At 55.5% G+C, this 22498-nt stretch overlaps 2 protein-coding genes and 1 non-coding gene across 25 annotated transcripts in view; 2 read left to right on the top strand and 1 right to left on the bottom strand.

Annotated features, from left to right (window-relative positions):
• The window catches only part of DGKD (diacylglycerol kinase delta), a 119209-nt gene extending 109805 nt beyond the window's left edge, over positions 1 to 9404 (top strand). For 10 of the 11 annotated variants that reach the window (XM_035726676.1, XM_035726675.1, XM_035726679.1 and 7 more), the window contains 3 exons: positions 4759 to 4876; positions 5958 to 6088; positions 7320 to 9404. In XM_035726676.1, coding sequence (XP_035582569.1) covers positions 4759 to 4876; positions 5958 to 6088; positions 7320 to 7409 — 339 coding nt within the window. In that variant the 3' untranslated portion in view covers positions 7410 to 9404. The remainder of the gene's footprint in view (positions 1 to 4758; positions 4877 to 5957; positions 6089 to 7319) is intronic. The other variant, XM_035726677.1, reaches the window with a different exon arrangement.
• Positions 6382 to 6454, top strand: TRNAK-CUU. Its single transcript has one exon. It is a non-coding gene; the product is annotated as a tRNA-Lys (tRNA).
• A 6327-nt stretch (positions 9405 to 15731) lies between the features above and the next one.
• The window catches only part of USP40 (ubiquitin specific peptidase 40), a 76451-nt gene continuing 69684 nt past the window's right edge, over positions 15732 to 22498 (bottom strand). For 12 of the 13 annotated variants that reach the window (XM_027590188.1, XM_027590186.1, XM_027590187.1 and 9 more), the window contains 5 exons: positions 21448 to 21513; positions 19616 to 19826; positions 19387 to 19482; positions 17257 to 17318; positions 15732 to 15874 (listed from right to left, as the gene is read on the bottom strand). In XM_027590188.1, coding sequence (XP_027445989.1) covers positions 15763 to 15874; positions 17257 to 17318; positions 19387 to 19482; positions 19616 to 19826; positions 21448 to 21513 — 547 coding nt within the window. In that variant the 3' untranslated portion in view covers positions 15732 to 15762. Of the gene's footprint in view, positions 15875 to 17256; positions 17319 to 19386; positions 19483 to 19615; positions 19827 to 21447; positions 21514 to 22498 lie in introns of those variants that run through there. The other variant, XM_027590190.1, reaches the window with a different exon arrangement.

Genomic DNA, 22498 nt, shown 5'->3' on the forward strand with positions numbered 1-22498 from the left:
AAATTGGACAGCCACATGCAGAAGAATGAAACTGGACCATTTCCTTACACCACACACAAAAATAGACTCAAAATGGATGAAAGACCTAAATGTGAGACAGGAGTCCATCAACATCCTAAAGGAGAACAGGCAGCAACCTCTTCGACCTCAGCTGCAGCAGATTCTTCCTAGAAACATTGGCAAAGACAAGGGAAGCAAGGGCAAAAATGAACTATTGGGAACTCATCAAGATAAAAAGCTTTTGCACAGCAAAAGAAACAGTCCACAAAACCAAAAGATGACCGACAGAATGGGAGAAGATATTTGCAAATGACATATCAGATAAAGGGCTAGTATCCAAAATCTATAAAGAACTTATCAAACTCAACACCCAAAGAACAAATAATCCAGTCAAGAAATGGGCAGAAGACATGAACATTTTTCCAAAGAAGACATCCAGACGGCCAACAGACACATGAAAAAGTGCTCAACATCGCTCGGCATCAGGGAAATCCAAATCAAAACCTCAGTGAGATACCCCCTCACACCCGTCAGAAGGGCTAAAATTAACAAGTCAGGAAACGACAGATGTTGGTGAGGATGCGGAGAAAGGGGAACCCTCCTACACTGTTGGTGGGAATGCAAGCTGGTGCAGCCACTCTGGAAAACAGTATGGAGGTTCCTCAAAAAGTTGAAAATAGAGCTACCATACGATCCAGCAATTGCACTACTGGGTATTTACCCCAAAGATACAAATGTAGGGATCCGAAGGGGTACGTGCACCCCGATGTTTATAGCAGCAATGTCCACAATAGCCAAACTGTGGAAAGAGCCAAGATGTCCATCGACAGATGAATGGATAAAGAAGATGTGGTATATATATATATACAATGGAATATTATGTAGCCATCAGAAAGAATGAGATCTTGCCATTTGCAAAAACATGGATGGAACTGGAGGGTATTATAGCTGAGTGAAGTAGTCAGAGAAAGACATGTATCATATGACCTCACTGATATGAGGAATTCTTAATCTCAGGAAACAAACTGAGTGTTGCTGGAGTGGTCGGGGGTGGGAGGGAGGGGGTGGCTGGGTGATAGACATTGGGGAGGGTATGTGCTATGGTGAGCGCTGTGAATTGTGCAAGACTGTTGAATCACAGATCTGTACTTCTGAAGCAAATAATACATTATATGTTAATAAAAAAAAAAGAGGAAGAAGATAGCAGGAGGGGAAGAATGAAGGGGGTGGGAAATCGGAGGGAGAGACAAACCATGAGGTATTGTGGTCTCTGCAAAACAAACTGAGGGTTCTAGAGGGGAAGGGCGTGGGAGGATGGGTTGGCCTGGTGATGGGTATTAAAGAGGGCACGTTCTGCATGGAGCACTGGGTGTTATACGCAAACAATGAATCATGGAACACTACATCAAAAACTAATGATGTACTGTATGGTGATTAACATAACATAATAAAAAAAAAGAAAAAGAATAGCCACAGGACAACTTGAAAAAATTACTATCTCTGAAGGGAAAATGTCAAGGAATATGTAATTTCCTATGTAAGAAACCTCATCAGAGCTAGGAAAAGATGGACATTGGCCCAGTTCGTGTTTTAAATTGTGATAAGAAACACACATTGACCATATCTGTTGTTTTTAAGTGTACAATTCAAGTAGTGTTAAGCATATTCACATATTGTGAAGCAAATCTCCTGAACTATTTTTTTTAAAGACTTTATTTATTTATTTGACAGAGAGAGGGAACACAAGCAGGAGGAGTGGGAGAGGGAGAAGCAGGCTTCCCGCGGAGCAGGGAGCCCGACGCGGGGCTCGATCTCAGGACCCTGGGATCATGACCTGAGCCGAAGGCAGACGCTTAACGATTGAGCCACCCAGGCGCCCCCGAACTTTCAAACAGTTCATTTTTTTAAAAACTAGCACACCTGATTTCAGAATTCCGTATTATCAGTAGATCTGTAAAAACAGTGTATTTATTTTTTATTTTTTTAATCTTTTTTTTAGAATAGATTTTATTCATGAGAAAGAGAGCACAAGCAGTGGGAGGGGCAGAGGGAGAGGCAGACTCCCCGCTGAGCAGGGAGCCTCACAGAAGACTCGATCCCAGGACCTGAAGATCATGACCTGAGCTGAAGGCAGACACTCAACCGACTGAGCCACCCAGGTGCCCCAAAATAGTTTCTTTAAATCAAATAATTGAAAGCAGTTCCGGGTGGAAAGTGCAGAGGAATTGAAAGGCCATTTTGCCCCCCCCGGCCGAGGAAATGCTCAATTTCCGGTGGGTCATGCATGGGTAGTGGCTCCTGTGGTGGAAGAAGCCGCTGACCCCAGAAAGAGGACAGCAGGCCTCGCCTGTCGGGAGGCAGTCGCAAGCCGGTGGCACTGCTGGGCTGGCAACAGCATCCTGTCGGGAGGCAGGAATCTGGATCCAGTCAGCGGCTGCACGCGGGCAGGGGGTGGGCTGGCCGCTGCCAGGGAGCCACGCGCGGTCAGAGTCAGAATGGGAGCCGGCTTACGGGATGGATAGCTGGTTTCTCTGCGGGCGAAGGTCAAAACGGGAGAGCCCGAGAGCCACAGGGCTGAGTGTCACTCGTGGCCCTCATCAGGGTCCTGATTCAAACACACCCGCCATGAGGATAAATCTTTGGAATGGGCAGGGAGATTTGATATTATCAGATACATATGAATTTTTGCTGGTGTCAGTGTGATGATAGTGCTGTGGTTCGATGTAGGGTTGCATACTGAAGTATTTGTGGGGGGCGTAGTTTGATGTCTGAAATTTGCTAAGGGGAGACTAAGATCACGTATTGATAACCTCATTCTGCTGGTCTCCCCATTTTATGAACGGGTGAAAATACCCATATTAAAAGTTAGAAGTAGGGGCTCCTGGGTGGCTCAGTCAGTTAAGCAAGCATCCACCTTCGGCTCAGGTCATGATCCCGGGGTCCTGGGATCGAGCCCCACGTCGGGCTCCCTGCTCAGCGGGGAGCCTGCTGCTCCCCCTGCTTGTGCGTGCTTTCTCTTTCTGACAAATAAATAAAATCTTTAAAAAGATAATAAAAGAAAAAAATGTAATCCTCATATTGCATTAAAAAAAAAAATTATAAAGCCAGGCGTAGGATTGTGTTTGGGCCGTGTAGGAGAGCAGCTGTGGGTCCCTGCGGTGACCCCTCCTGTGGAAGCACGGAGGAGCGAGGTGCCCGCCAGTCTCAGCGCAGAAGAGCCTGGTCGCCCGGGCGCTAATGGTCTTTAATGGAGCAGCTGTTAGAATCGATGGTTGGTAATTTTACCAAGTTAAGAAATTTGTAGGGGCGCCTGGGTGGCTCAGTCATTAAGCGTCTGCCTTCGGCTCAGGTCATGGTCCCAGGGTCCTGGGATCGGGCCCCGCATCGGGCTCCCTGCTCAGCGGGAAGCCTGCTTCTCCCTCTCCCGCTCCCTCTGCTGTGTTCCCTCTCTCCCTGTGTCTCTGTCAAATAAAGTCTTTAAAAAAAAATTGTAAAAATAAGTTCCTTGAGCGCTGCAGTCATCGGTTAGAAATACCATTGTGAGAAGTCTCTCTTCTAGTAGAAAAGCTGAAGCCGGAAATGCCTCTGATCAGAAATCCACGAAGGGGAGGACCCTCAGGGGCACCAGGAGGGTTGGAGGCACGACAAAGTATGTTCCCAGACGTGAGGACCCATATTCTTCCCCCACGCTAGACTTGGTGTGATTCTAATGAAAATCCCTGTGACATTTTCAGTGGGACCACGTGTCCTTTTCAGATCTGAAAGTGTCCTAAAGCTGCCAAGTCTGACCATGCGGGTCAGTGTGGGGATGTCGGTGGACAGGGCCCTGGGGCAGAGTCCAGGCCCTTGGGGTGCACCTGGCACATAGGAAATTCTGCTTTATTTGTGAATACAGGGGTAGGACGTGTACACACGTAAATGCAGGCTCGTGTATTGTGTGTGCGGAGCATTCTTTTCAGCAGAGGCCCCTGCGCCAGCTTCTGTGCTGGGAAGGGGCAGTGTCAGCTCCGCCTGTTTGCTGGGCAGCCCTGTGGGGCCGGGGAGTGGGGGGTGGAAGGGACCCAGTGCCCCGTTCCTCCACGATGCTGCTTCAGGAAGTAGGTCCCAAGGAAAGAGCGCAAAGTGCTGGAAAAGCTTTGTTTAGAAAGACACACACACACACACACACACAGCTTTGTTTAGAAAGACACACACACCACACACACACACACACACACACACACACACACACACACACACACACAAGTGCTGGAAAAGCTTTGTTTAGAAAGACACACACACACACACAGCTTTGTTTAGAAAGACACACACACACACACACACACACACACACACACACACACACACACACACACACACACACACACACACACACACACACACCCCACACATGCACGCACACACACACACACCCCGCTAGTCCCAGCCGCAGCTCTGGAAGATTGGCTGTGACCTACTGGATAATCTTTGTAGAATGTACTGGTATCTAGGTAATATTCACGAAGCTTTTTAATCACATGAGAAACACGTTATAAAATGAAGGAAATCGAATGTGAAATTAGACACTGTGTGATCACTGTGGAACCACCTTTAAAAGGCGTTACGAACCAGTCACTGCAAGCCTAGAAACCAAGGGGGACACCCGAGTAAGTAAAGCAGGGGCCGAGCCCCCGCCCCCTGCCCTGCCTCTCGGACTGCCGTGGCTCAGGCCTGGCTGCATCAGGCTCTTGACTCTCCTGTCTCTCGCTTCCCCCACAGAATGTGATGCTGGAGCTTTCTAAACGCAGCCGCAGTGGCAAATTCCGCCTGGTGACGAAGTTTAAGAAAGAGAAAAACAGCAAGAACAGAGAAGCTCGCAGTAGCCTGGGAGCCCCGGGTACCTGCCCTCCCGCTGTCCTTGTGGCTGTCCACGCCGGCTGTGGGGCCCTTGTGGTCTCTGCTTTCTCCCGTGGCCTCATGGCTCTTCCCAGTGGTCCCCGACCACGACCCCTGTCACGGCCTGCGCCGTGGTGTCTGTCTGGCTAGGGAACTGCCCCTGTGCTTCTGGCCCTGTGTTGTTGCTCCTGCCCAGGTCGCTCCCTGTGTGGACTCCGGTGACTGACACCACGCTGCCTGCCTGCCCTGGATTGGGGGTGCGGGGGGGGAGGCGGACAGGGGAGGTGACAGGACACTCAGAGACACACAGCTCACACTCTGGTCTTGTGCGGGGCTGCTGCTCCCCAGCGATGACTCGTGGCTTCCCCAGGCCACCAGCACTTGCAGCCGGGGAGGTCAATAAAAATGGCACTCGAGGACATTTTTGGGGGGAGTCTGTAAACTGGGGCTCTGAGCATGGCTGTTTCCAGTGCTCTCAGGTGCCGGGCAGCTCCGGGTTTGGATTGGTGGGTAGCGGTCGCTCCCTCTGATTTTTCTTCTTCGCATGTTTGTCCAGCAGTTGGGTTTCTTTTAATGACGGTGGCTCTGACTACGTGAAATCTCTGCCTGTTTCCCTTCCTGCCGTGGACCAGAGGGACGTGAACCCTCTAGAGAGGATGGTGGCCTGGCTCTAGCGGCACAGTCACATTGGTGTTTCCCTCTTATTTGGGGGTGTGCGGTCCCTCCTGGGACACAGGGGAAACGTCCAGGCTGATGGCCGACCTGGCAGGAACAGACCGCAGCTCATTCCCATGGAGAGCGGGTGGCTCCCTGCTGCTTTCTGCATGGTTCTGGGTGCCTGTGGCTGGGCGTCAGGTGCTGGCTGCTGGGTGCGCGTGTGGGGTCCCTGCTGCTGGAGCGTCTCGGGAGCCGGCTGCTGGGGCACGTCGGCATCTGGGGTACCTGCTGCTGGGGCATGTGGGTGCTGGCTTCTGGGGCGTCTTGGGATGCCTGCTGCTGGGGGTGTCTCAGGCGCCGGCTGCCACCTGCCTCGTGCTGGGCTCTGGGCATTCACTGCATTCGTGCTTTTCCGTCTCTGACAGTTCACCTCTGGGGGACAGAGGAGGTTGCTGCCTGGCTGGAGCACCTCAGTCTCTGTGAGTATAAGGACATCTTCACGCGACACGACATCCGGGGCTCCGAGCTCCTGCACCTAGAGCGGAGGGACCTCAAGGTACTTCCACAGCGTCTCCTGGGAACCCGCCCTGGGCTTCCCTATGCTCCCTTCTCTGTCCCCTCCCTCTGACCCAGCCACGTCCCAACATCAGGGCTCTCCTCATGGTTCTCTTGTGCGCGGCTCAGGTGATGCATGGCGGTGGCTGAGAGACCGCCTCTGCCCCGGCAGTCATGTCACCACCCGCCGCAGCCAAACAAGACCAAAGCGGATGTGATGAGGGGAACCTTGCTTTTCTTAACCTAATTGGACAAATGAACTATTTTAACATTAAAAATCCTGTTGAGGGGGGTGCCTGGCTGGCTCAGTGGGTAGAGCGTGTGACTCTTGGTCTCAGGGTTGTGGGTTCAAGCCCCACACTGGGCATGGAGCCCACTTAAAAAAACTGTTGGGGGACACAGCTCTGTGCTAATGAGTCAGCCGAAGAGCTCTGTGTGACGTCGGCCCCCAGCACACGGGGGGTCCCTCTCCCTTTGGAGCTGACATGCAGGCACCCCACAGAGATGCTGCAGGTTGCGTCCCAGACCCCTGCGAGGAAGCGAGTCTGAACTGTTGGATTTCCCAGTGCACACGAAAGTCACGGTTATAATACACTGCCGTCTATTAAGTGTGCAAAGCATAACATCTCAAAACTGTGCCTACCTTAACGAAAAAATACTAGATTGCTAAAAACTGCTAACCGTCATCTGAGCTTTCAGTGAGTCCTGATCACTGGTCACAGATGACGGCAACAAATGTAATAGCAAAACTGTCTGAAATAATTGCGGGAATCCCCAGTACGTGACACAGAGGCTTGAACGAACGCTGTTGGAGGACCAGCACTGACAGACTTGCTTGACGCAGGCCGCCAGGGCCCTGGGCGCGGGGTGCGCAGGGTGTGCGGGGTGCACGCGTGCGGTGCGCGCAGGAGGCAGGCTGCTCGCGGCCAGAGCTCGCTCGGGCCAGCCTGAGCCCGGGGCTCCCGGAGCCGCATCCGGAGAGGGCGAGGGCTCCCTGGGGACATCCTGGACAGCAGCTTCGTCCAGTCACTGCATCCACCTGCCGCCGCCGGGCCAGCGTCCCGTGTCTGTCCCGCACGACGGCGGGGACGCTGTGCTCGCGGGGGAGGTGTGGCAGGCGTCTGCACGACTGTTCACGCGTGTGCCATCTCCATCTGGTGTCACTGTCTTCCCCCCCCCCCAACACTGGTGTTCAGAAAGCCCGGCGTCAGGGCGCTGTCCTCTCGTTGCAGGACCTCGGCGTGACCAAGGTAGGCCACATGAAGAGGATCCTGTGTGGCATCAAAGAGCTGAGCCGGAGCACTCCTGCCACCGAGGCCTAGCCCTGGCCCTGTCGGCCTGCGTTCCCCGGGCCCCCCGCGACTGAGGCCAGGCCCAGCGCCTGCCCCTTCGCATGGTGCTACTCCCTTCGCTCCGGACAGGAAGCCTCGCGGACGCCCTTTCTGTGACTGCTCCGGGGTCTTGAACACACCAACACAGCTACCTTTGAAACAGCACCTTGTCCCGCCCGGCGTCGTGGGGGGCGGGCGGCCGCCACCTCTCCGCTCTCGCTGACCTGCGCCCCGGGCAGCCTGCGTTCGGCGAGCGGGCTCCTCGCTGCGAGCCCCGTGTTCGCGCACCGTGTGGCATCTTCCGGGCGCACAGACCCTGGCCCAGCCGGCAGCCTCCTGCCCAGGACAGGTCTGTGCCCGCCATCCATCCTGGTTCTTGGCAGCAGCCCCGCGGCCCCCCCGCCCCCCCCCCACGGCTGTCGTCCCGTTTACTGACGATGGATCCCAGCGACCCTGCCCCTCCTGGCTTGAGAGCCGCCGGGACGCGTCGCTAGGCCCATCCGTTTTCACTTGACCTGGAGAGGAGGCAAACCCGCGCCTCCTTAAGCCGAGTAACCGGGTGGCTGTGATCTCGGGCTGACACATCCCCTGCCCGTTCGCCTTTGGTCCCTTGTCCCGGTTGGTACCCTCTCAAGCTGCTGACGTGGGACATCTGTCCCCGAGACGCCATAGCCTCTCCTGTCTCTGCCCAGACAGAGGACGTGTTTGCGTGAGCTCACTGTTGGGGGGAGAGCGCGCTTCCTGGGCGCTGGGGAGACGCCCCTCCCCGTCCTGGGGGAGCCCAGGCTTGGTCCTGGGCCAGCGTCCCAACGGTCTCTGACCATGTGGACGGCTCTGTCTCATGCCGCTCTGGCCCATGTCCCCAGCCCGCCTGGGCGGGGGGAACGGCGTCCGGCTGCCAGCCAGGGCCCCGTGCCCCAAAGTGGCGGGGGGCGGGGGGGCTGAGCATGAGCGTCCGCAGGCCGCGCCACCCGGCCCTCCCCGGAGCTCGTTTCACCCCTTGTCTGTGCGGGGGGACTGGGCTGCTGGTGCTGTCCGCTCACCCTTGGGGGGCCTTAGGGAGCTCACCGCTGACAGCCTCTACTTGCCACTTGCTTTGCAGGTCCCTGTGTTTCCCCTCTTACTGGTGTGCACGGTGGGCCCCTCCGTGAGCCCAGCCAGGCCCATGCCTCTGGTTTGGGGATGCTCCTCCTGCTGGCCTTCCGGGTGCCCGGCCCGCTTCTGTCCCGAGGGCAGAGTGGCTGCGCTGGGTTTGGGGCGAAGGGGCCTGTGCCCCACAGGGCCGCTGTGTGTGGCCTTCCCACCCCGAGTTCTGGTGCCCGTTTGGGACATGGAAGGCAGAGAGGGATCATCTGGCCACCAGAAATCACTGGCTTTCCAGGTAGAACAGGCTGAGGAAGGAGACTGTGGGGACCCGAGCCTGCGGTACCAGAACGGCATGTGCGTTGTCCCCTCTGGCAGTGACTGGGGACAAGCATGCACGCGGTGCGGGGGGGTGTGGTGTGGGTGTGTGTGGCAGCAGCCACTGGGGCTGAAGCTGCAGGGCCACCCTGGGCCCTCCTGGCCCTCTCTCTGGAAAGCCTGAGGGTTGGGTCAAGCATGGTGTTGAAAATTAATGTGTTGTCAGTGATGAAAACAACACTGTTTACGTAAAAACCATTTTTCTGATTCTAGTAAGTTAGAGGTGAATGGAGTAAAAGTGAGTGTCGCGTGGAAGTGCATCGCTGTGGGGCCAGCGCCGTGTCGCCCTCTGTAGGGCTGCTCCTCTGCCTGGCCCGACCCGTCCCCACTGTGGCTGTGAGGGGAGGGGTCCTGGGGAGTCTTGGAGAAAAGGTTTTGTGCCCTCGGGTGGGGCTTACCCCTCATATTTATGATCTTAATTTATACAGTGCCCGCCGTGGAAGCAAATGTCTCCTGTATCGCTGTGTACATACCCGATCTGGGGGTGTAAATAGGCTGTTCTGTGTATAAATAAAATCTTCCATTGTCAGATTTCTTGTTGTCATTCCTTGTGCTTTGACAAAATATTAGTCGCCCACATCTTTCCAAACTGGAATCAGGATTATGGTTTTTACTCTAAAAATAAGGTGAGTTGGTGTGGCTAAAGAACAAAATGGAAAGCCATTGTGTTTCTTAGGGTGTGAGTTCTTGGGTCTGTTGAATTAAAAGCTCAGCGAGGAGGTAGGGCACTGGGTAGGGCTGAGGTTCAGACTCCGTCACATGCAGCCTGGACCAGCCTACTGAGGGCATGTGATGTAAGCAAATACTCTAATCCTCCTAAATCTTTTCTATAAAACTGCGGACCAGAAGCTCTCCGACCTCTCTATTTAACTCATAATACCTTTATCCCAAGGGAGCAGCCTCTCCAAGCTCAAGGTCACTCTGTCATCTCCCAGTTCTCTGGGGTGAGGAATGGTGACTGGGCTCACAGAACTGAGAATGAGGCTGATGGGGGTACAAAAGGGCTGCAGGGGCTTTGAATGCATTGGTTGCCTCCAGCAGCTCGCTCTCCCTCCCTCCTTGCTCATCGGAGCCCCAGGTGTGGTGTACGCCCTCCTCCCATGTGGCTAGCCAGGATCAGGCCTCATGGTTACAAGGTGGCTGCCACCACTCCAAGCATCACACCCAAATATGAGCCAAGTCCAGGGTAAGGTGTATGTGAGCAGGTGGTGGTCTCTTCTGTGTCTCTTTTTAACATAAAAGGAACCAGTTCAGAAGCCCTGGCTTCTGCTGACCTCCCCTCGTGTCTCATTGTCTAGAATTGCCCACAAACCCACGTGAAAGGAATGGGGCCATGCCGCCGAGGACTAATCATGCGTGATACTGGTGGCTAACACACTTAGGATATTTTATGCCAGATGCTGGCCTAAGTGCTTTGCACATATTAACTCCTTTATTTCTCCTAAAAATCCTGCCTCTTACAGATGAGGAACGGGCTCAGAGAGGTTCCCAACTTGCACGTCCCACAGCAGGTGGCAAAGGTGGGAGTCAACGGGGCAGGTGGGTACCTGAGGTCATACCTCGAGGGCTGTCCTGTGTCCCAGGCCTGACGCCAAGCTCAGCCCACATGACAGGTGAGAAGATCGGGTCCGAACTACCCCACGCGGGCGTCCTGGCCCAGAAGCCTGGCTCTGGATGGCTCGCCGGGGGTGGGTGTGGGGGCGCACCTGTGCGTCTGGGCCGTGGTCTGGGGAGGGCTGCTGTGGGCTCCGCTCGCTGCCGGCCTCCACCCTGACGGGCCACAAAGCACACGGGGGGCTTCCAGGAGACCGTGTGGGCCAGGGGGGAGGCCAGAGGCCAGCCCAGAGGGGACGTGGGGGAGGGCTCAAGTGTAACGCGATTGCCAGGCTGGCCCAGACGGCGTGTGCAGGAAGGGGAGCAGCCTTTCTAAACCGATGCCGCTTGCTGTTAAGTCATCCTCCAGAGAACCCCAAGTGCCTTACGAGCTTTACCTTGATCTGATCTAGTGACGGGAGTTGTCCCAAGTGAGGGAAGGCCAGGCTGCTTGACCAAAGTGTACTTTTTGTTCCCAGAACAGTCGAGGGCAGGTGTGTTTCAGCTCCTCGGGCTGTCTCTCGGGGATCGGGCCGTCGTGGCCAAGGTGGCTCTGGCCGTCACCTTCCCGCTGGGGTGGGGTGGGGGGTGTGCATGAGGCTTCCCGAGCCCACCTGGACATAGGTGGGGTTGGAAATGCAAACACCCGGGGGCCCGCCCGCCCCCGGCCATGCCTGGCTGCTGTGTGTGAGCCGGGGGCTGCGCACGGACTCTGCTCGTCACTAGCCGTCTCTGCCCTGGGGCCCCTCTGCTTTCAGGGCCCCTCGGGGGCGGGGGGGAAGGTCCCTCAGTCAACGCACACCTCGCCCTGCATTCCTCCTCCGGGGGAGGGGGCGCGTATCCCTGAGGGGACAGGCAGGGCGTCCTCGAGCCTCAAGCTGTCAGCGGTGTTCCGCCTGCTGCCTGGGAGGCTCCCCTTGCACCTGGAGGCTGACATCTGTGACCCAGGGACTGTCCTTGGCCCCAGGCAGCGTTCCTGGTGGTGCTCTCGGGTTGGGGGGGTGGCCTCCATCTCCTGAACTCTGGCCTCTGCCGCGGGTCCTGAAGCGACTCTGCTGGCTTCCAGCCGAGCGTCGACACTGCTCGATGGCTAAGGGGGGCTTGGGGAAATTCAGCCTGGGGGCGAGGGGGCTAGAGAGGAAACTGAGACACATCTGGACGCTGTCTCCTTCTCCTTCCCCCTTTGTCCAACGATCCTTTATGAAATGGGGAACTTTGGTTCTTGGTGTTTCTTCTTCTGACCCCAACTCAGTTTTTCTTTGCCTGCCGAGGGAGAGCCCTGGGAATGCAGCTGGTTGCGGACGTGCTTGCAGAACGCAAGAAGGACTTAGATTTTTTCCTAAAGATAATATCTAGGCTTGCATGACTTTTTTTAAAAAGCATGAGTGAGGGGGGTGGGGTGAGTGGGGGCAGAGAGAGAGGAAGAGAGAACCTCAGGCAGGCTTCATGCCCAGCGCAGAGCCCGATGTAGGGCTCGATCTCATGACCCTGAGCCAAAATCGAGAGTCAGACGCTTAACCAGATAAGCCACCCAGGCGCCCATAGACTTGCAGGACTTTTAACTTGTACTGGTCCTGTGTTTAACGTTTTAATGTTTTGTTCATTGTGGATTTTTCTGCATTAGTTTTGATTTCTAAAAATGCTGTTACTAGAAACTGATCTGTCTTGACTACTGAGTTTTTTGAGCACCTTCAAATTTTGTGCCCAAGGCCCCCACTGCCTGGAGTCCTGGCCCACTGCTGCATAATCTAGTTGTGAATATTGGAAGCTCAGGCTCTGCAGTTGTGCAAGCCACTGCTTGATGCCTATAAACATCAGTTTTCTATCTCCTGCACCACTAACAGATGCCCACATCATCTGGGTCATGCACTGTGCCCAAATATGCCCCTGCGAATGTGACAACATTCTCCAGTCTCCTCTGCAGTCATACCTCGTTTGAGGTCACTTAGTGATGTGACCAAGTCACGGACAAAGAAATCTAAGTATTGAGATTTCCAGAAAGTTTCCTTTAAAACATGGAGATGCCTTTCTTTTTCCTCTTGCTGCTCGCCTGGAGGGTAGACATGATGGGTGGCGCTCCAGCAGCCAGCCTGGGCCATGGGAGGGTGGTGAGCATGGAAACACGTGTTGAGGGTGGCAGCGACGGAAGCCCGGTCTCCACGAAGTTCCCGGCCCCCTCCCTGCTCCCGCTCACCACCCTTCTTTTCTGTGAGTGAGAACTACACGTGTATTGTTTTGTCTCTGAGTTAAACCTAATCCCCGCAGCAGTCCTTCCACAAAGACCTTGTACTTGGGAAGGCCGGAGTGAAAGCATGCGGAGACACTGGTTGTATCTATTACACAGGTGTGAGGCCAAAGAAGGGGCCAGGACCCTGAGGGGATGGGTGAACCTGTGCAAAGAAAACTTCGGGGCAGAGGGGTGCACACGTGGGGCAGGTGTTTGTGGTGCGCGGAGGCCTCCCTGAAGCTGTGGTCTGAGCGTGCCAGCGTGGGCCTGGCCGGAGGAGCCGCTCACGCCGGGGGGCTGGGGGCAGCTCTGAGCCCACCGGCTCAGCCCGAGGTCCTGACCTTAGAACGTGCATCTCTATGGAGCGGGAGGTAGGGCACAGCCCATTCACGGTTTTCGTCCCAAAAGCAAACTAGGTTTGCAAAACACGAAGAAAGCCAGCGGGCTGGGAGTTCAAGGCTTTGTCGCTCATGCTGCTGATGGAAACGGATCAACCGTGAGCTTCCTGAGCACTCCCAGAAATCATGTCGCCAAATCCCACACTGGTCGCTCAGCCCCTAGGGTCATCCATCCCGGGCCTCCAGGACATGCACACTGAGGAAGGCAGAGTCCAAGGGGTGCTACCCCAAAGGGGAGTCCTCTCAACGCCCACGCCGGGACACCGGACACCGAGATCCTCTGGAGGGCGGCAGGGCGACCTGAGGGGTAAGCAAGGGTCCTGCCTCTGGGGCAGGACCGGGAGCTCGGAGATCGCGGTCTGGCTGCGTGGGTCCTGACTGCGGCGCTTGGGCGCTCGTTCTCCAGAAGAGGTGGTGTTGCGGTCCTCATGCCCTGTGTACGCTGGTTCCGAGTCCGATTTACCCTTGCCTTTCTGGCGCTGGTTGAACTGTGAGGACAGACGTCCGCTGGACCTGACCCAGAGCAGTGTGGCCCGGAGACCTCAGACCTGAGCTGGGGACGCGAGTGTGGTCGGGCTGTAGGTAGAACAGCAGCTAGAATTACGGTGGGTGCCGTCCTCTTTGAAACGTCCGAATGGGAGGAGCCCAGCGGGGGCCGGGCAGCCAGGGTGCAGGACCTGGGGCCACCGTGCTCCCTCTGGGCGACCACCCGCCGCCCCCCTCCCAGCTCCAGTGCATGGGGCCCGCCTGCAGGTGACAGCCCCCCGTGGGCCCGAGTTCAGCTCTGCCTGTGGGTGCTGGAGTGGCCCGAGCTGAGGGTTAGGCACCTGGAAGTGAAAGGTCCTGACCATTACACTCTGCGGCGAGTGACACAGGGCAACCGTGGCGAGTGGCTGCCCCCACAGGGGCGCGGGGGGGGGGGGGCACAGAGGGCAGTGGGGCAACCGCAGGGGGCCACAAGCCCCTCTTCCTCTTTGTAGGGCTCTCCTTGCTTCACGGCGCCTCGGGAGGTGAGCAAACACACCCACAGTGAATCTGGGGTTTCTTTCACTGACCGGGCTTTGGACGGGTGTGTGGCGGAGCACAGACCGAGGAGCGGGACACGCAGGGGCAGGGGCGTCAGCTGTGGTCCTTCACAGCTCAGTGCCTTCCAGAGAGAAACGGGCATCTGCGGAGCCGTGGTTTTTGATCATCAGGAAATTCTTGTGCTCACCCCCTTTTTTTGCCAGAAAGATGTCCTAGTGGAAGAAAGGTTTTCTGTAATGAACTACCCTTGCCGCTACTCTTTCCCTAGAAGGAAGAGAAAGCCAGATCACTTCCAATTTCTTCCGCGGCAGTTTCCTCGAGTCTGAATTTATTTGAACCCAAACATACTTGTTATTTCTGAAGCAGCGCCGATACGGTGTTTCTAAAGAATAAACATTTATTTAGCGTCTGAAGTGCACTTGGGGGGGGGGGGAAGCCAAGGAGAACATGAAACAGTTGGTGCAGCAACGGGGAGCCCACGACCCGAAGAACGGTTTCACCAACTCTCACAGCTGCCCCCGGAGCCGCGCTCCGTGCCCACAGCGCGGGAGGGACAGAAGGGGGCAGGCCACCGCGCACAGTGCGCCCGAGGCTCCCCGCGGGGCCCACGAAGGCACACCCTCCGGCGCGGCCTCTGGGGAGCACTTTACTATGGGGTCACCGTAGGACGAAGGCGCAGGCCAAGGAGCTTACGTCAGAGTAAAAGGACCGGGCGGCTTGCACCCCGAGCGCCCGGCTTCCAGCCACAGCCCCTGGCGTCTGGCCCTGCGGCGGCGTCACTTCAGCCCGGCACACGGGCCACCACGTGCCACCGCGCGCCTGCAGCAGCCGTGGTGTGGCCGGGACACCGGTCCACGGCTGTCCTGCCGGCTCTCGTGGCCCGCGCAGCTCAGAAGCCTCACCTGAGGCAGGAGAGCGAGGGGCTCCCCCCCCCAGCGTCCTCGTGGCCGGCTCAGGACCAGGTGCGGGCCGAGCTTCAGGGGGAGGAACGGCGGCCGGTTTACGTTCTGTCTTCGGCGCGGAGGCGACTCAGCCCACGCCGGCTCGTCCGCCACCACCGGGCCTCCAGGCACCGAGAACGTTCCGCCGCCCGTGTAGCTGCAGCTGAGGACCCGTCGAGCCGTGGGTCTCTCTCCTTTAGCCGGAAAGACGGCGGCGGCTTCGGAATCCGTTTTCACTCAGGCCGCAGGGGGCTGCCGCGGGGGCCCGAAAACAGCCCGCCCGCCGACGGCAGAGCCTGGGCCGGGCCAGCGCCCCGCTGGGAGCCGAGCCTTCGGAGCCGCCGTCGGCTCAGGGCCCCCGGGCCTCCCGTGAACAGGGTAAGGCAGGGAAGGTGCGACGGGTGCGCTTCACACGGCGGACGTGTCCGGGCTCGGCACCGTGCCATGTTATCCACGCCCGCGGTGACTGCAAAACGAGGGCGTTTGCTCCCACGGACGGGGCCGCGCTTGGGGTGACGACGGGAGGGCAGCACGAGACTGGCCGCTGGAGGCCACCGCGGGTCGGGGCCAGCCCCGTGATAACGCGCACTCGGCTGGCCTGAGGCGGGAAGGCCTCTGCTGGTGACGAAGGGCAGGACTCGGAGTTCATGTCCGCAGGAGGCAGAAAACCGCACCTGCCCGCACGCCCCCCCGCCGTGCTATCTGAAACTCCCCACGTGGATGGAGAGAGAAGCTTCTGGTGCACGGGGCCGGCTGGGCGTCTTGGCACTGGAGAAAAGGTCACTGCTCTGCACACGAAGGGCTTCCTGGCTGTGGGAGACACGAGAGGGGGTCGCCGACTCGGACCTGGACACTGCAGGCCTCACCAGGTCGAGGGCTTTGGAGGGACTCCCGTCCAGTTAGAACAGGCCACAGGGATGTGTGTTTGCACCTGATAGGTATTTCCAGACTGTTCACTCGGAAGACCTCAATTTACACCCCGCCCCCACCACCCCAAGCCAGGAGAGTGGGTTCCTGCACCTGTCCACGTGGCGGGTCAGACTTGGGGTCCTTTCCAATCTGCTAGGTGAAAAGGTCTCACAGCAGAGTATACCTTTACCTCTTACTTTTTTTTGAGAGACAGTGAGAGGGGGACAGAGGGGAATCTCCAGCAGGCTCCCCGCTGACCGCAGAGCCCAACGTGGGGCTCGATCCCACGACCCTGCGATCAGGACCTGAGCCAAAGCCGAGAGTTGGACGCTTAACCGACTGAGCCACCCAGGCGCCGCGGACCTTTTGAATCCAAACAGGATGTTCACAGACACACGCGAAGCGTCCAGCCCCGTGACTGGCTATGGCTGTGCTCTCCCGAGTGACACTCCTTCCCCCTCGGCCCACCCGCTCTTCCTTGTACCCTCTCCTGGGGCCCCACTGGACCGAGGCAGCGGAGGGGCAAGGAGGGGCTGCCGCAGTAACTCAGGGAAGAAGCCACCCCCCCCCCCCCCCCCCCAGAAGCTGAGGACTAAGATTTCAGGAGACTGGAGGCGGGGAGCAGGTAAGGACGACAGGGACACCCCTGGTGTAGCCTGTGGGGGGGGGTACGTGGATACAGGGGTGAGAGCCCGGTCCAGGCACGTGGAGTTCGAATGACTGATAGAGGTGGAATGTTCTGGCAGATTCTAGTAAGCGGATGTGGCCTGCAGCCAGGGGAGAGGGCTGGGCTATGTGCCGAAGAGGAAGGAGGGAGTCCCTGCAGGCAGAGTGAGGAGGGAGCCGGAGGAGGGGCCGCGGGCTGGGCAGGGCGTGCCCGTGGAGGACCCCCGGCTGGACGGAGGGGGGCGGGCGGGCGGAGGAAGGAGCGGCTGGGGCACGAGTGATGGGGATGCTCATTCGTTCAGGTGACGGACCGCGGAGGGCGCTGGTGTCCGAAGACGACCCAGCAGGTGGCGAAGGGCTGAGAGGGAGGGAAAGGAAGCTCCTGAGACTGGGGGGGGGGGGGGGGGGAGGGCTTCCTCAGTGAGCGGTCACCCCGTGTTCTGTCCAGGTTCCCAGAAAGCCCCGTGAGGGGGGTGACCGAATCCCCCCACGCTGCATTTCTTTCCCGCCTGTCTGGAGAGCAGTGCTCTGAGCTGCGATCAAGGGCGCTCCGGTGGGGAGAGCCAGGGTCCGGGGGCTTCCAGAAGCAGCTGCGTGCACGAGAGCCGGGACCGTACCTTTTCTTTCCCAGGTCATCTGCGACTGTACTGAAATCTTCGTCATCCTCAACCAGGAGATTCTACGTTTCAAAACAACGAATGAACAATGTTTTCAGACATCCTTTCGGTCTACGTTTAAGATGTACGTAAAAAAGACCTCAACCTCAGGCTGTCCGAATTTACCTAAACCACGGACACCAATCAGCCCAGTGCTGGGCACATGCTCAGCAGGGGGCACGAAGGGCCGGCACTGGAATGTTCTGCCAGCCCTTGGATCTCTGCCTCTGGCCACCAAAGCCACATGGAGAGCCGGCACGGGGACACCCCCAGTGGAGCACTGTCACCGTGTCCACAGCTACCCTGTGAGCCCGGGCTGCTAACCCCCTGGCCTCCCCTGCTGTCACCACGAGACTTTCCAAATACAGGCCGCCCCCCAAACGGTCTCCTGAGGGGCTCGTAGTCAGTTTCATACATGGATGTCATTCCCCATCCACACGGGCCGCCCCCGGGCCTGCCTCAGCCAGCGGCACCCCTGAGCAGCGCTCTAGGGAGGAACTCCGGCTGGCCGCCCCCGTGTGGTTAGGCTTCCTGGCTACTCATCGCCTCCCTCGTGTGCATCTGGGACAGGTGACCAGCTCCCGCGGAGCCGCGGGAGGGTCTTGCTGCGTCCACACGTAGCTCCCAGGGGAGAAAAACGTAACAAATGTGCGGACCTCCGTTCCCATCAGTGGTGCGCACGCATTTGTATTCCGGCAGCTGTGTGCTGTGCTTCCTAAAAACCGTCGAACGCTACAAAGTAAGAACGTAGAGGTAATGGGACAGACACCCAGGTCCTCAGAGCGGCGCAGGCGTGGGGCCCAGGGGTCCAGGCGCGCCAGAACGTCACCTCCTCATCCCAAGACGGCACCTACTCCCACTGTTGTCCTGGGAGTTTGGTGGATACACGCGTATGTATGTGGATGGTGCTCCGTACAGACAATAAACGCTCAGTGAAAGTTAGCTATTAACAGTATTAAGCTTTGACCCTAGTTGCTTCATTTTTCAGGGACAACCCACAGATTCAGCCGCTGGCCTCCCGCCATTCCGCAGGGATGAGCACTCTTGTTCCCGTCCCCCCCTGGACTTGATGACCAGCCGGGAGCGTGACCCTCCGTGGCCCTCAGCGTTTTACAGGGCTTTACGTTCGCTGTGAAGGACGCCTCTGTGACTGTTTGCAACATTCAATGATGCGCTCCACGCTCACACACGTAGCTCCAGCATATTGACTGTAACTGCCCCCTTCCCGAGGGTCACTGTTCCTTCCAGTTGATGCCGTCATGGCCAGTGCTTCAGAGAACCCCCTGCCCACCCCCTCCCCCGCATGTGCGCGCTGTGCCGCGGCGTACCCTGAGGTTGCACGGAGATGGGTAACACTGCTGCTGGGCTATCCGTAGTCTCCTGCATAGAGAACGGCTTTATGCTTTCCTTTGAGAACCTCCTCTATTTCTCAGTGTTTATTTAGTTTTCTCTGGGGGGAGGAGGCTCACGCCACCCTGTTTAGCACAGTGCTGAGTGAAGTGATGGTTAAGGGAATGCTTATTCCTTGGTGTGAAAATATCGATTAGCAATTTAATCCTTGAATCAAGGATTAAACTTATTAATTCTTAATACACAAATATCACTATGTGACAAAGTAGGTTTGTCCATGGCAGGCAAGGACGGCCCTGTCACCTTATGTAACAGACACCACACTAAAGATGGATAGCCAGAGAGCTAATCCAACAGGTGCAGAAACAGCGGGAATTTTATATGACAAGTGCTCACTCAGGATTGGGAAAAAAAAAAAAAAAAGAACTTAGAGCAAACTAGGCAGGGAAGGAAATGTCTTACCCTGATGCAAGGACCTACCCCAAACCTACAGCAATGCACTTCGGGATAAAACTCTAAAAGCATTTTCATGCAAGTCCAACCCAAGATTAAGGTTTTGATACTGAGGTTCTATTGGCCTCAGGAAATGAGTGGTCTGGCTTTCCCTCTTGTTTTCCGTTCTCTGAAACAATGTATGGAAGACAGGATTATCTGAGTCTTGAAGATTTGATACAACTTCTCTGTAAAGTCACTGATCCTGGTGTTTTACTGAAGTGGTAAATTTGCTGCTAAATAACTTACCTTAATACCAATTGTGTCTCCGTCTTTCAAGTAATAAGGCGCCCCCTGCAAATTATCTTGCTTTTTCTTCTTTTTCCTCTTGGTAAGTTGCTGGTTCTATAGAAAAATCAAGCATCTTGAATAAAGAAAACTCACATTCTTACTAAGTTCTCTATGTGTGAAAAACAGCCCTTAACCCATTCACTACGCCAGGAAGGCCCAGTGTTCCAGAGAAAGCGTGCAACTTTACCCAGCTCGATATCGGAAGCCACTCAAACTTTTCGGGGAAGTACTTGGCAATTTCAATTTTCTCCACGGGAAGGGAGCAGAAGTGGGCGACTCGCTGCCTCAGGGAGCCAGCCGTCCAGCCTCGGGCCGTGTCCCACACCAGGTCCACACACGGGGCGTAGGCCCTCTCGCCGGGGAGGCGCATCTGCGTCCTCAGCACCACGTCCTGGGGGCTGCGCCGGGAAACAAACAGAGTAAGTTTGCAGTAACCATGGGGGAACGTGATGGGCAAAGCTTCTCCTCGACTCTTCTGGTTTTTAGAAGGACAGATTCGTCCCCAAACCCGCTAAACCTCTTCTCTACTTTGCTTTCCTTCTGCCCTGACCCGCAGCTTGCCCCAGGAGAGGCTGCTTTCAGAACCAAAAGCTCCGTTAGCTGCGGTGGGGTGGCCAGGGAGAAGCAAGCAAGGGCTCAGCGCTGGAAAGGGGGCTCGGCAGAAAGTCAGATGCGTGCAGCCAGTTACAGGACAGGAGGCGCCGGCCGGAAGGTGGGGAGGGAGAAGGGAAAGTGTGTGTGTGCGTCTAGGCTGCTGAGACCGTGTGCGGTTTTACATGCTGGATTTCAGTTATCCGTTATGGGGGTGCTTTTACCAAAAGAAAGGGTGACACCGATGGGAGAAAAGGAACCACTGGAGGCAACGGTCCCAGGGAGAGAGCAGGCCTGGCTGGGCGGGAGCAGCAGGGGTCTCCCCAGGTGGGGAGAACGCTCCGGAGGTGGGGCAAGGACACTGAGCCACTGGGGGGTGCCAAACAAGTGCCCTGCCCGGTCTTCAAAGGGACACTGCTTACAAGAACGTGACAAAGGGTCAATGTCATTGTTTCAGAAAGCTCTCACAAATTCGACTTTTCTGAGACCCCTTTACAAAAAATGCAAATGGCTTATAAATGATAAGCCTTTGAGAAAAATGCCAGCTCTTCTAGCAATCAAAGCACTGAAGCAAATGAGACAAGATAACCATTTCCTCATTGATCAATTTAGCAAACAATTAAACAATGAAAATATTCAGTGTTGGTTTGAGGGTGAAGTAATACTCAGGAACACTGCTTGGGCGAACATAAACTGGAATAATTTACCTGGAAAGGAACTGAACAGTTTTAAGAAGTTTAAAATGTCCATACCAGTTTGATCCAGAAATCCCCCTCCAGGAAACAATTCCTGGTAATACAGTTTCCTGTGAGAATGCACTTTTATAAAAGCAGTGGGGTTAAGTGAAGGTTAGACATGGCTGAAGGAGAGCTCCTGGTTCCTACACAGCAGCAAGAATGGTGTTTCTGTCACATCAGGTAGGGGCAACCTTACTGTTTGCTGATGCTGATAGAAGGTCTTATACAAGATTTTCTTATAATGAAAAAAGAAATAGGAAGGTTTGACTACGACACAGGTACTGGGGATAGAGCAGTGACCACAAAACTTACATCCCAGTAGTGGGAGGTGAGTCACACACGGCTATCTCGTACGTCAGGTGGTGTGAAGATGAAGTAGGGTCGGGGGGCGGTGACAGGTGCTGACAACAGACTGTCTTGGGGCACAGATAAGGGCTGGGAAGGAGCATCTTGCTTACACTTTGAGATTATTATGGATTCAATATGCATTTGTGACTCACGGTTTTCATGGAAAGATGAGCTCCAACTTCCAGATGCCAGACGCACAAACGCATTTGTAGAACACAGTCTGGTTTAAGTTGCCGTACGACTCAGGCAGTGGGGACAAACCCTTTACTACTGAGTACACTGTTAAGTTTTTCAAGAAACTACCCACCATGATAAGACAAGGACACAGAAGCAGATGACTTACCCCAAATTTTCTTCTTTCTGAAGGGGCTCTAAGCAGATCTCAGTTTTCCTTCCCAGTCTGTATTCCCTGATAAAAGAAATGAAACAAAGTAATACTGAGTGATACATTTTTTAGATTTTTTGGGAAAAATACTAAGCTTTCCTTCTTAAGCAAAAAATTATAGTGAGTAAGAACACTCAAAATCTGAGAGACTACTATGAACAAGTAGATGCTGACAAGCTGGGTGAAATGGACAGATCTTGGAATGCACTAAGTCATAAATAGAAAATCTGAACAGACTAATTACTAGTAAGGGAACTGAGTAAGTAATCAAATACCTTCCAACAAAGAGAAGTCCAGGACCAGATGGTTTCACTGGTGAATTCTAACAAACATTTCAAGAATTAATACCAATCCTTCCCCAGCTCTTCCAGAAAACAGAAGAGCCATCACAAGGCCAGGGTTATCCTGATACCAAAACCAGACAAGGGTACTACAAGAAAAGTTACAGACCAATAGCCCTGCTGAGTATAGATGCAAAAACACTCAAAATATTCGCAAACCAAATCCAACTCCTACATCACGATCAAGTAGGGTTTACTCCAGGGACTCAAGGGTGGTTCCATGTCTGCAAATCAATCACTGTGATCCAGTAACAAAGTGAAGGATAAAAAAAAAAAAAGTCAAATCATCATCTCAACAGATGAAGGAAAAGCATTTGACGACATTCTACATCCTCTCATGACAACTACGCTCCACAAACCGGGGAGAGAAGAAACCTAACTGGACACAATAGAGGCCAGACACGAGAAGCCGGCAGCTAATCCACTGAGCGCGGCAAGTCTGCACGCCTGTCCCCACCGCAGGGAGAAGGCAAGGATGCCCGCTCTCGCCACTCTTAACGCGCTACTAAAGTCCTACCCAGAGCAATTCGACAAGGAAAAGAAATAAAAGGCATCAAATTATAAAGGAAAAAGTAAAACTGCCTCTACTTACAGATGACATGATATTCCATGTAGAAAACCCTAAACACCAAAGAACTAAATAAATTCAGTGAAGTTGCAGGATACAA

The sequence above is a fragment of the Zalophus californianus genome, chromosome 3 (genome assembly GCF_009762305.2).
Source record: "Zalophus californianus isolate mZalCal1 chromosome 3, mZalCal1.pri.v2, whole genome shotgun sequence".
NCBI classification, from domain to species: Eukaryota; Metazoa; Chordata; class Mammalia; order Carnivora; family Otariidae; genus Zalophus; species Zalophus californianus.